The sequence below is a fragment of the Elephantulus edwardii genome, unplaced genomic scaffold, assembly GCF_000299155.1.
Source record: "Elephantulus edwardii isolate Elephantulus edwardi_28Jun2011 unplaced genomic scaffold, EleEdw1.0 scaffold00033, whole genome shotgun sequence".
NCBI lineage: Eukaryota > Metazoa > Chordata > Mammalia > Macroscelidea > Macroscelididae > Elephantulus > Elephantulus edwardii.
Window position 1 is genome coordinate 10,079,989 of NW_006399783.1, and position 13,176 is coordinate 10,093,164.

The 13,176-nt window shown below is 43.5% G+C and overlaps 1 protein-coding gene across 1 annotated transcript in view; it reads left to right on the top strand.

Moving 5' to 3' along the window:
- The window catches only part of KCNIP1 (Kv channel interacting protein 1), a 646,152-nt gene that overhangs the window by 623,179 nt on the left and 9,797 nt on the right, over positions 1-13,176 (top strand). Inside the window, exons 3-7 of the mRNA XM_006884338.1 lie at positions 569-638; positions 2,158-2,228; positions 3,032-3,139; positions 9,236-9,340; positions 10,884-10,946. Coding sequence (XP_006884400.1) covers positions 569-638; positions 2,158-2,228; positions 3,032-3,139; positions 9,236-9,340; positions 10,884-10,946 — 417 coding nt within the window. The remainder of the gene's footprint in view (positions 1-568; positions 639-2,157; positions 2,229-3,031; positions 3,140-9,235; positions 9,341-10,883; positions 10,947-13,176) is intronic.

Consider the following 13,176-nt stretch of genomic DNA (forward strand, 5'->3'; position numbering starts at 1 on the left):
CTTTGGGAGATCAGAGATTAACTTGCCCAAGCCACAGAACCCGGAAGTTGCTGGGACAGAATCCACTCCAGGTCTTTCTAGTCTCAAAGCCCAAACTCTTCATAAAAATTTTCTTTTACACTTGTTTGCATACCAAATTCATATGCATTATGTTTCGTTCATGTACATTGCATTTCACACTTTTCATTCACATTGTGTTTGATATGGTCATTCATATACATTGTTTTATAAAATCCATCACCATTCGTATATATCCCATTTTTCAGCTCCCCATTAAATCTTTCCTAATTCCTTTACCCTTCTGTCTACCCTTCCAAATTCTTTCCACCTCACAGAGACTGTGTGCTGATAATGTCTCATCATTTTGCAAAGAAGCTTCCATCTTTAGATGGTGCCACTTTCTGACCACTCACAGATATAAGACTTATTGTCCAGGACCTGCTATCCATGGATCAGGAGTAACTGTAGGCCCCAAATATGAGGGCAGTTTTCCCCAAGGAGGGGTGCAGCTCCCCCGGGCTAGGACAGGCTCTCAGATATCTCCACTGACTCTCTCTTCATCACACAGGAGTGTCCCAGTGGTGTGGTAAATGAGGAGACGTTCAAACAGATCTACGCTCAGTTCTTCCCTCATGGAGGTGAGTCTGACCTGTCCAAAAACCTTGCCCACCTCCCTCATGGGTGGCTGGCCTTTCCTTCCTCAAACACCAAGTCCACTCTGCTGGTCAGTTGCCTCTTCTTCATGGTAAAGAAGAATTTGGAGCAAGATGCAAATTTCTGTAAAGCTTTAGGAGAAAAGAACTCTAAGAACCCTCTTCAAGAGAGAAAGGATTGCTATAGCATTGTCACCAATTCTCAAGGGAGCAGGCATTTGTCTCTCAGATGGGACACTTGCATTTCAAGAGGTTGAGCAACTTACATCACATTACATAGCTAGTGAGGGAGAGAGCCAGGATGAGATCCTCTAAGTGTGGGTTACGGGATGCAAAGCAGTGATATTATGTCAGACACTTTCTACTCTCTTTCTTAAAACAGATAAGACAAACTAGATTTTTAAAAGAATTTTATTAAATGTCAAAACCCAAAGGCTTCTGTCATCAAGTAGATTCTGACTCATGGTTCCCCTAGAGGTCAGAGTAGATCATCCCGCAGTGTCTGCAAGGCTGTGTTTCGTTCGTCGTGGAAGTTGACTGCTGCACCATTCTCCCATGGAGTGCTGGTGGGCTCGATCCACTGGCCTTCCTGCTAGCAACTGAGCACTTAACCACTGTGACTAAAAATAATCCAAAAATATTCAGGAAACATTGATTGTACTTATAGAGCCAGATTAACAATTATTCCATGCCCTGAAGGAACTGGCTGTGTCCCCAGAGGTCTGAGACACATGTGTGGCTCCCCCTGTGGCCTCCATGCGTCACATGCTCCCTCCCATCCTGCCTTCTCAGACTATGTCCCCGAGTCCTGGCAGAATGGAGTTCTAATCATCCCCAACAGTTCCAGGACCGTGTGATTTCCCCTAGGGTGTGACCCAGGGGTGAAGTCCTCACTGAAGAAGCTGGAGAGGAGAGCAGCTTTGTCCCAGGCAGGCCCACAGAAAGAGAACTCGTTAATTTTCTTGAGCATCTAATTACTAAAGTACTTCATTGTGTCAGACATTGCTGTATCTTAACATTCTTTCATAAAAATTCCAAGAGCTGGATCTTGCTACATCCTGTTTTACAGAGAAGGGAAAATATACTTCAGAGCAGTGAAGTTAGATGTCTGTGGTCACACAGACATGCAGTTAGAGAGCTGCAAGTCAGCTGCCACGTGAGCGCGCATTGCACAGTGATGCCCAGCCTGTCAGAATAGCTTATCCACACACTCATCTGTCCTCTACAGCTATCCATATGGATAGGATTGCTCCCTGCATGGTGGGAGAAAGGAGGAGCAGAACTTGTGTTGGTTCTTGCCAGAAAATCCCTTCTAGAACCCAGAAGAGCCTGCCGAATCCCAGGTCACATCAGCAGATTCCCTCACTCCCAAATTTTCTTCTTTTCAGGACCCCAGCCACACCCTTCCCTCTTTCTTACTGAGATCCTACCTTTATTGTTAAAAAAACCTCTTGACTCTGTGGTGCCTTGTTCCCCTCACTAGTCCTGCCCTTTCTCCCTACAGATGCCAGCACATATGCCCATTACCTCTTCAATGCCTTCGACACCACCCAGACAGGCTCTGTCAAGTTTGAGGTAAGTTTGTCTCATGGGTCACTCAGAAGAGTCCTGAGTTTTGTGTCACTTCTCCCTGCAAAGTAGGGCACTATGGGGATGTGTGCCCACCAGCTGATCTCAGTCAGGGCACCCCTATCACTTAACGAACACTTTCAAGAAAGAAAAGAGAAACAACTACCCTCCACTTGCAGAACCCAAGAACTCACAGGACTAATAATAACCATGTAATAAGAGCTCACACATCCACTGAGCTTACTTAGTTCTTTGCACATATTAATTTTATTAATCCTCGCAATAACCCTACAATGTAGGCTACTATTGTTATTACTGGTTTACAGAGGAAGAAATAAGACAAACAGAGTTCGAGAGATTTCTTCAAGATTAAACTGGTTAAATAAGTAACAAAGGACTTGAACTCAGGCTGTATGTTTGCAGAGTCCATGTTCTCAGATCTGAGACTTTACTGTCACTTATACGATAAAGCAAAAATTTGTCACAGCCAGGAGATAAGGCAATAGCAGTAGCATTCACTTGTGTGTACATGTGCATGCATGCATGTGAAAAAGTGAACACATACTCCTGCACACATACGTGCACTCCTCCTTTATTCCTCAAAGGACACCTTCTAAAAACTGGGGAGGTGATGGAATGGAAAGGAAAATCTAGCTCCTTGCTGAGCTCAGCCATGTCTTCATGGGACAAAGGACACGGTGGTCCTGGTAAAAGCAGCCCCAACGTTGGCCACAAGAACAGAGCTGACAAGAGCTGACACTGCTCAATAGCTGTTGGTTAATGTCTCTCATGTCTCTTTCATGTCTCAGGATTTTGTTACTGCTCTGTCGATCCTACTGCGAGGAACCGTCCATGAGAAGCTCAGGTGGACATTTAACTTGTACGACATCAATAAAGATGGCTACATAAATAAAGAGGTAACTGCATGGAGGCTGGGAGCACGTAAAGGAAGTGACTTTCAGCAACGGGCTTAAGTTTCCAAGACGATGAGGATGGTACAGGATAAGGCAGAGTTCAGGCTGACTGTTCTCAACTTTACAGCACCTAAGAACAACGATAAGCCGATGTGAGGACAGAACTCTGAATTAGGTTTGATTCAGCTTTGGGACCAAGAAGGTGGTGCCTAGTAAAGTTAAAAATGCCACCTTTCACTACTCTGATTGTCTAACTCTGTCATGGGCCCTGGCTCTTAAGAGATTTATTCAAGCAGATTTGTTCTCACACAAAACTCAAACTTATTCCCATCAAGTTAAATCTAACTCATCCTGACCCTCTTCTGGGTTTCAGAAGCTGCAGATGGCAGAGGTAAATGCCCTTCTTTCTCCCAAGAATAGAATCAGCTGGTGCCTTTGAGCTAGGAGAGAATCCACCATTGTGTTAGCAAAACTTCGTTCTCACAAGGGTGCAAATAAATGTACATTTGAGTCTAAAGAATTGCTTTTCTTACAGAAACTTGCCATTTAGCAGCTTACCAACCACACATTAAAGCTCAAAGCTGGTTAACCTCACCACACTCAATTCACCACATCACCAGAGCTCCTTTAAAGCTTAAGCTTGGAATGACATAGGTGTCAGCTAGTAGAGAATCATGAGGTGGTTTACCAGTGACTGTCGAGTCAACTCCAATTCATAATAGGTTACTTCCTACATATGTCAGTGTAGAAGTGTATTCTGTAAGGTTTCTAAAGGCTTGGATTTTTAGATGTAGTTTGCCAGACCTTTCTTGTGATGGACTTTTGAGTGGATTTAACCCTTTAACCTTGTAGCAGCCAATGAATTATTTGGTACCAGCCCACATCCTCCTTTCTGAGCAAAAAAGGACTATGATGCTAGTAGTTCCATCTATTTAGCCTGTTGACACTGACAGGAAGAGTGATAGGAGAAACAGCCATATATTAAGAGGTCCTCACAAAGCATGTCTGAAAGTTCATGCATTAATGCTTTTAGAATATCAGTGTCTGTAGTACCTACCTAATACAATATAGACAGGTCAGTCTCTAAACTCAGATGAATACTGCCTCTGTGGGAGCTTGAAGTTAGCACCCTCAACACGCTAACACAGGGATTATTAAGTGCTCAGTTGCAAACTGCAAGGTTAACTGTTCAAGTTCAGTAGCTGCTATGTAGGAGGACGATGTGTGGTCTGCTTCTTTAAAGAGCATGGATAGATAATGAACACTGTAATGAGCACTGCATTGCAATAGATGAGGGGAAGAAAAGAAATATATGATTTGACATAATATGTATGGCAACAATATGGAACAATAGGTGCTTTGCAAAATGCACTGGGGGAGGAGGGGGGAGAAGAAAAGGGAAGGAAGTGAACAACAACAAATGAATAAAAATCTATTTAAAAAAAAAAGAGAATAAAACTATGGAAACCCTATGGGGCACTTGCCTCCTGTCCTTAAGGTGCACTGAGTACATTCCTGTTTACTGGCCTCATACGTGGTAGGCCCAGTGGTGGGGGTCTGAGCTAAAGACAGTTCTGAGAGGTAATGGCTTTACAGAGAGGAAACTAAGTTTCAGAGAGTTTACCCACCTTGCAGTGCTCAGTCATGTAGTCATGTATTCACACAACACATATATTAGGGGTTAGGAGGCATTCTGTAGGAACCCTGATGTCCTAGCAGTAAGCTGAACTGAAAGGGTGGCAGTTTAAATCACCAGTCACTCCGTGGGCACAAGATGAGGCAGTCTGCTTCCTGGAAGATCACACTCCCTATGGGCAGTTGCGCTGTGTCCTGCAGGGTTGCTGTGAGTTGAAATCGATGACACGGTAGTGAGTTTATGAAGTATTCTGAATGCTGGAGCTAGGATGACAAATAGTCAGATGAGGTTCATGTTCAAGAAGCAGAGCAGAGAAATGGATGTTGTATTAGGCTGGATTGTCTAGAGAAGCAAAGAATCAAAACTGTGATTAACTGTTGGTATTGTTTTTGTTATACACCTTCAAGTAGACTATGACTCCTAACAATCCCATAAACAGTGGCTTTGAACTTTGCCCTATCCTGAGCCAACCTCATGATCTCTGGCACACCTGACCCCATAGTCATAGTCATTGTGTCATTCCATCTCATCCAGGGTCTTCCTCTCATGCACTAATCCCCCACGCTCCCGACCATGATGTCCTTGGACTGGCCCCTCCTGATACCATGCCCAAAGTATATGAGGCAGAGCTTCAAAATCCTTGCCTCCAAAACCAGGTTTCAACCTTTCTGGGACCCTTTCCTATTTATTCTATTGATAGCTCATGGTATGTTCAATAATTTTCTCTAGCACTACAATTTAAATATTTTGTTTCTTCCTTTTTCATCCAGCTCTCAGATGCATAGCAAGGGATCGGGAAGACTATGGCCTAGATCAGGCACACCTTAGTCTCTGGACTGACATCATTGCTCTTTAACACTCTGATGAGGTCACTGATAGCAGATTTTCCTAGTGCATTTCGTCTTTTGATTTCCTGACTGCTAGTGCCAAGAGTGCTGATTGTGAACCCGAGCAAGGTGAAATTGTTAACAAATTTAATCTTTTCTCCATCTATCATGGTGCTGCCTATTGGCCTTGATGCAGGATCTGTTGTTGTTGTTAAGTGTTGTCCAGTTGTAGACGACTCATAGTGACCCTATGAACAAAAGACCTGAGCACTGTTCATAGAGTTTCCAGAGGCAAGCCATTTCAGAAGTGGATGCCACTCCTGCTTCCAAGCTCATTTTAATCAAGGAGCTCCACCAAACACTGTCCACCATGAGGAACCATTATTGCATTTGGCAAATCAGTGTCACAGTGTTTAGCACCGCAGCAACCTCTGTACAGCAAGTGGACAGACCAGTGCTATATACCACATAGAAGAATGGTTGCCAAAAAACAATTTAAACCAGGCCTGAGGGCCACAGATTTAAATCAGCCACCTTGGACTTGGTAGCATAACTTTCTGTCTACTAGGCCAACGTAGCTCTGTCTGTGTTGTCATTGTTATTGCTGTTAAGTGCCGTTGAATCATAGATGCAGAAAGTAGAGAGAAGAAATACTCTACTCAGTTGATTGGTGCTCATAGCATATTCCATTAAAGGAATAAGTCCATTGCATCAAACCTCAACAAGGGAGTGACTGCCTCGTAACTGCCAAATCAGAGGGGCATAAGCAGCCAAGGTGGTAGACAACTCCAGCCATCACAGACACTAAACTGGCAAAGTGTAAATCCACAGGTAAAGAGTATTTTGGCAGGAAGTTTAGCAAAACCCAGTCTGGGAAGGCATTACTACCCTGGAACATCTCACCGGTGTGATGTGGAGAACATCATTTGCTCCTGCCCCGTAGTCAGCATGGTGCTCGATGCTAGGCCCAGAGCATGTGGGATCTAGCAGATGTCCTTCCAGAGCTTGCAGTCTATAAACCAACCCATAAAACAGCATCACGGTTTCCGTAATTATGTTCTGAGCACCTACTCCATGTCAGAAAACATTCAAAGGCTGGAACAAAAACATGACAGGATTTGGAAACTCTATATCCCATCTTGAAAGAAGTGTAGCCATAGCTTTCTGTTGTTATTGTTGTTGTGTACCATCAAATTGCAACCAGCTCATAGCTGATCCTCCAGCAGATTGTGAGGATGTAAATTGCAGAAGAGACTGCCTTTCTTCCACAGAGAAGCAACAATATAAATTTAGAAACTAAGGTGCACCTGATCCAGTCCATGGTCTTCGCAGTTAATTGCTATGCATCAGAGAACTGGATAATGACTAAGGATGATAGAAGAACTGATGCCTTTGAGTTGTGGTGCTGGAGAAGAGTCTTGGACATGCCATAGACTGCCAAGAAAACAAATAGGTCTGTCTTGAAGAGGGTGAAACCAAGTCTTTCCCTGAAGGCTAGGATTTTGAAACTCTCATACTTTGGTAATGTGATCCTTGGAGAAATAGTGCAGGAGGAGATAGATTGATGCAATGACTAGGACAATGGGGGTTGATGTGTCAGAGTCAGTGAGACTGGCTCAGGACAGGGCAGGCTTCAGAACTGCTGTACATAGGGTCGCTATGAGTCACAGGTGACTAAACAGCACGTAACAACATTTCCCCATCAGTCAATAAATGTGACTACTATATTCCTTTTATAGAAAGGAAAATATTTATTTAAAGATAAAATAGTCAACACAATCTAGTTTAAGTGAGAGATTTCTTCCTGAATAGGGAATCTGATGGAACATATTAATCCAATTGAAATCAGAAAGTTTCCTCCTCCCTCCCTTCTTCTCTGTCCTTCTTCCTCCTTTTTTTCCTGTCTTCTCTCTCCTCCTTCTTGGCAGGGATAGCAAGTTCCAGTTTCCTGTGGCATGGTCATAGGAGGGGACCCTAAGAAGGCATTTTAATTGATTAACCATTCTCCCACACTCTGTCCCTGGCTTCTCTTGATCTCTATTGGTCTTCTATTTGGTCTTGATCTTTGGTTCTTGGTTTTGTCTTTGTTCAGTACTCTACTCCAACACTATAGCTCAGGGGCATCAATTCTCATGTCATCCCTAGTCGTTGTCCAGTTCTCAGATGCACAGCAAGTAATCAGAAAGACTAATCAGACACGCTTTTGTCCTCAAATTGGCATCATTACTCTTCAATAATTTAGAGAGGTGCCTCACTGGAGACTTTCCCAGTGCAATGGAGAATCTGACTATAGAGTCTACTTTTTCACTTAGACTTTGCAAAGAGAAGCATGTAGCTCAGATTTAGTCAGATGTCACCTCTGGTCCAATCATTTGTGGCCACAAGGATAGGTCAACACATCACCTGGTACAAACACAACTCTCCAGGCCCAACCAAAGAAATTATAGATTGGGAAAGAATCTTCCATTAAGGGTATTATGACCGATCAGGATCTGAATATGCCCTCATTACCCACCTGCAGTGTCCACTTAACAGTGCAAAATACACAGAGTGCAATCAATTCTTACTGCTCATGGTCATAAAATGAAATTAAAATGTGGGTGAAGCATCGTTTAAAAAATTAGAAAGTAGGCAAGAAATGAAGCTAAACAGATGGGTTGAGAAGGTGAGACTGAATAGCTTTGTTCAAATCAGTCGTAAACATTGTGAATAACCATTCATAATATACTTGATAAAAATAGAGTTTCTTAGATTCTAGTCTTAGGAGATCTGCTTTGGGTGGATCTGAGCACTAGATATTTAGCAAATGCCCCATCCTGTTGACGCCACTGACCTAGCAGGTCCTAAGGATGACCAAAGCTATTATTTTCCCCAGCTGAAAACAGCATTAGAGCCTGTCAGGTTTTTACTTTTCTAAGTCAGAACCTTAGAAAGAGGTCGAGAGGAAAATAGCTGACCATAAGTCAACTCCAACTGACCTTAAGTATAACGAAAGAAGATGCTGCCCAGTCCTATGTCGTCCTCGGTACCACTGGCACATCTGAGTCCCGGCCCCTTTTACCTTATTGGCCCTTTTGTCACTAAACACTATGTCTTCCTCTGACAGCTGATCCCTCTACATCCAGCAGGCTGGACAATGTTTTTTGTGCTCTGTAAGGTTTCCGTGCTCTATCCTTCAGAGATAGGTTACCAGGTTGTGTGTCCTTGTCTGTTTTAGTCTGGAAGCTCTGTAGAAGCCTGTCCACCATGGGGGAGCCTGGCTGGTAGCATAATTTCCAGCAGCACTCAAGACATTCATTGCAGCATGACAAACTGACAGTGGTATATGTGTTACCATTTATTTACTCAGAGCACTGCCTTTACCCTTAGTCCCTGGAATAGGACTGCACACCTAACTTTCCTAGAGAAGCAGCCTGAGACAGAGCATACCCAAGAGCTTCTGAAAGAAAGGGAACTTTCCATGCCCTCTGTTTGAAAGTGAACTCACAGTTGGAGTAGAAAGTGACCCTTTTGCTTGATTCCTAACCTTCTTTCATTAACCTTTTTATTGGCAAAAGGGACACAGTGACCCAAACTGTCACTTTATGAGCTTGAGCTTATGGCCCTCACCCTTGTGCTTCCATGTCCCCTCTCCAGGAGATGATGGATATTGTCAAAGCCATCTATGACATGATGGGGAAATACACATATCCTGTGCTCAAAGAGGACACCCCAAGGCAGCACGTCGATGTCTTCTTCCAGGTACGTGTGTCCATCTTCCTCAGGAGAGCTTTCAGCCCAGCTGGGACTGGATAGCCCAGAGGCATCTGAGTAGGTAGTATGTGTTCAATTCTGTGCTGAGCACTGCAGGAAATAGAAAAGAATTAGACAAGGAATAAATCATCTTGATTAAGTAGGCAAATACACACCATAGAAAAGAATGCAAATAATCCCATGTAAGTGGTATAGTGTGGCTCTGAGGGCCACAGAAATTCTTGAGGCATCAGGGAAAACACAGATGACTTGACTGAGGCATTCACATTTGTACCCAAGGAATTAAAAAAAAAAATCCAAAGTTAATTGGGGAAGGCTGAAAGAGGGGGAGGGAGGAAAATATGTATCAATGAATGAAGGAAGGAAGACTCAATCTTTCTATACACTTTCACTAAAGTCACAATTAAGAAAAATTTGTAAAAGAAAAAACACCTAGGGTTGGCCCAAATTCAGAAGCAGGGAAGAAGGGAGAGGGAACTTGTTCCCTAGCCCAAGTCCATGAAGGCACCACAAGAGGCAATGAATCATGTTCTGACGCGTCATGAATATGAAAGGTGCCTGACTGAGGCAGCCTGACAAGAGGGGAGAAGTCATTGCCAACCTGTCACAGCTACCAACGCCTCCAACATCTATTCATCTTCAAACTATGGCAGGCTGTGCCACTTGGAGATTGCCCCAACCTCTGCCCCAAACTGTGGGATCATGAAAGCATTTAGTCTTCCTCGAGTGGCGTGGTGGTTAAAACACTCAACTTCCAAGCTAAAGGTCGGCAGTTCAACTTCACCAGCTGCTCCACAGGAAAAGACGTGGCAGTCTGCTTTTACTCATTGCTGTTGAGTCAGTTCTGACTCAACAACCCTCCTTTGGGTTCCAAGATGGAAGCAGATGGCCCATCTTTCTCTCATGAAGCAGATAGTAGAGTAGAACTGCCAACTTTCAGTTAGCAACCCAATTTGTAATGCATTGCAACACATGTGCTTCTTTCCCTCAGGGTTACCATCTTGGGAACTCTGTGGGGCAATTCTACTTTTCCTTTGCGGTTTCTGTGAGTCAAAATCTTGACTTTTGGTCTAGTGAATGAAGGATGTCTGCTACTGGTCTTTGAACTGAGGGATGAAATAGTCAGAATTTAGCAATGTAGTATCATCAGTTGTTGAAACTCATCCCAATACAATCCTTCCACCTTAAAGACAGGAAAACAGAGGCCAGATGAGGCTTAAGGGTCACCCAGTAAGTGAATAAGAGAAAATGAGAATCATCTGTGTCTTACAGTCTTTCTTCTAGATGGGCAGGCTGGGATAGAGTAGGGAGGACGTGTGAGGATACCAGAAAAACCCAGGCCTGAGAGTCCAGAACAAGAGTCTTAATCTGAGGAAGCTCATGGGCGAAGGAGCTCTAACCAGGGCCTGAATGGAGTAGTCTAATCCATGATAGACCAATCCAATTCTCAGGACAAAGTTGGTTCATGAAAAGCAAGTAGGAAGATGCAGGTTAACTGATTCCTTAAAGTGTTTTCTGTTGTGTCTTCCAGAAAATGGACAAAAATAAAGATGGCATCGTGACTTTAGATGAATTTCTTGAATCCTGTCAGGAGGTGAGCAGGGGTCTGAGGGCACAATGTCTCTAAATCTGGTAAAAGAAATCTGGGGTTTGGAGTTCTCAAAAGGGAGGGATTGAGAAACTTGCATGTATCTGCTACCCCTCAGGTTAATCAATACTGCTATCACCAAGAACAAACAAAAGAGCAACAGAGCAGAGCCCCAACAATCTTCACTCCTCACACTAGCCTGTAGCTGGTCCTGGCTAAACACAGGACTGAGCCAGGAAGCCCACATAAAAGACTATGAGCTGTGAAATTAGAGACCCCTACAGTGGACAACAGCCAATTTACAACCCGCTTCTGGCTTGATGGCTCATTCCTAGGACTCCATGAGTGCAGCTTGAAAATTCAGAAACCTCCAGGGCCGCTGGTGGCCTAGCGGTGAAAATTCAGAAACCTCAAGCTTTGATTCTCAAATCATAGCATGTATTGTCTGTAGATTTCAAGTCTCAGTACCAGAGACTCTTAATTCCACAAGTATGAGAGTGGGTCTACAAATCTTTATTTTAACAAAATACCCTGGATCAGTACTTCTTCAGACTAGTGAAAATGTAGTCCAAAGGCCACAGCTTCAGCATCATCTCAGAATGTTAAGATTGCTCATTCTCAGGCTTCACCATTGTTGTTGTTGTTGTTGCTGTCGAGTCACCTGTGACTCATAGCGACCCTATGTACAACAGCCCTAAACCCTGCTCTATCCTGTGCCAATCTTATTGTCTCAGACACACCTATCCCCATTATCCCAGAGACTGAGTTAATCCACCTCATAGAGGGTCTTTATCTCCTGAGCTGTCCTGTCCCTCCACCCTACCAAGCATGACATCCAAGGATTGGTCCCCCTTCTTGCAACATGTCCAGTATGTCAGACAAAGTTTCAGAGTCCTTGCCTCCAAAGAGAAGCCTCCTATAACCCTCTCTAGGATGAACCTGTTTGTTTTCTTAGCAGTCCATGGTATATTCAATACTCTTCTCCAGCACCACAGCTCAAAGGCATCAATTCTCCTTCTATCATTCCTAGCTATTGTCCAGCTCTCTGACGCATAAGACCTACTGAAATAGAATCTACAATATAACGTAATTGTAGTGGGAATGGCTTTGCACAGGAAAGTTTTAGAACTGGAATAATTGCTTTCATCTGCTTTGTTCTTATTGTGATGTGCCAGCTAGTTGACTGCCACTCCTAGCAACCTTATAAACTTTGTCTTAACCTGTGCCGTTCTCACAGTCTCCACCATGTTCAAGCCCATTGTTCCGTTCACTCTATCAATCCATCTTAAGGTCTTCCTCTCTTTTACTGACCATCCGCCTGCTTTCAACTCATTAAAAATCTTGTTGCCATCTAGCTGGAAACCAATTTTCAGCCTGCGCCTCTCCACCATTTCTCAGAAGCTGTACATTGCATGAGAGGAGATTGCCCTTTGTAATAGAAGCCAAGGTAACTCAGGTGTGGCTTAATGTGATCTCTACCAATGGGAATTGTCCTTATGACATCCGTAGTATCAAATTAATACTTACGAAGTCAGACATGCCCCCCCCCAATCTACTGCACCTACTTTTACTAATTTCTGGGTCTGAAATTCCTTACAAATAACTACATAGGATTTACAGAATCTCTTTTTACTCGTAGTTGTGGGGTTTACTAGGTATACAGTTTAAGAACAGGAAGGGAAACGATATCACACAGTCTAGGTTCAATGAATATCAGTCTGGAGACACAACCCACTCAAGTAGTTCAAGCAGCTTCTTAGACAACAGCAAGATACAGTCCCTCAATCCAGGCAGCTTCTCAGTCAACAAGATACCTCTGGTTTGGGAACCTCTGACCCTGAACAATGCAGACTACTTTCTCTGCTTCTTTTTTCTTGGTATTGCTGTCTCCGCCTTCAAGGGCTCTGACCCTGCCTCTCTACCTTGCCACATTCTCACTCTGGTTAGCTCTCTCTCTTACGTTGGTCCCCCTGCTGATAAGGGTGCTGAAGACATTGACTAGTAGTGGGCCACAGATCTAAAGTTGAGGCAGCTGGAGGCCATGCTCCCAGGTGGGTGGAATCTCAAAGATTCATTTTACTTGCATATTCCCACCTGGCCTTGAGGTCAGGTCTAAGGCAATGAAAAGAAGAGTCATTTTTCCCCCTCCAGTATTACTTTTTTCTATTATTATTATTATTATTATTAATTTTAATGAACATTTACAGAGAATTTGGATTTCCATTCATTTATTGTT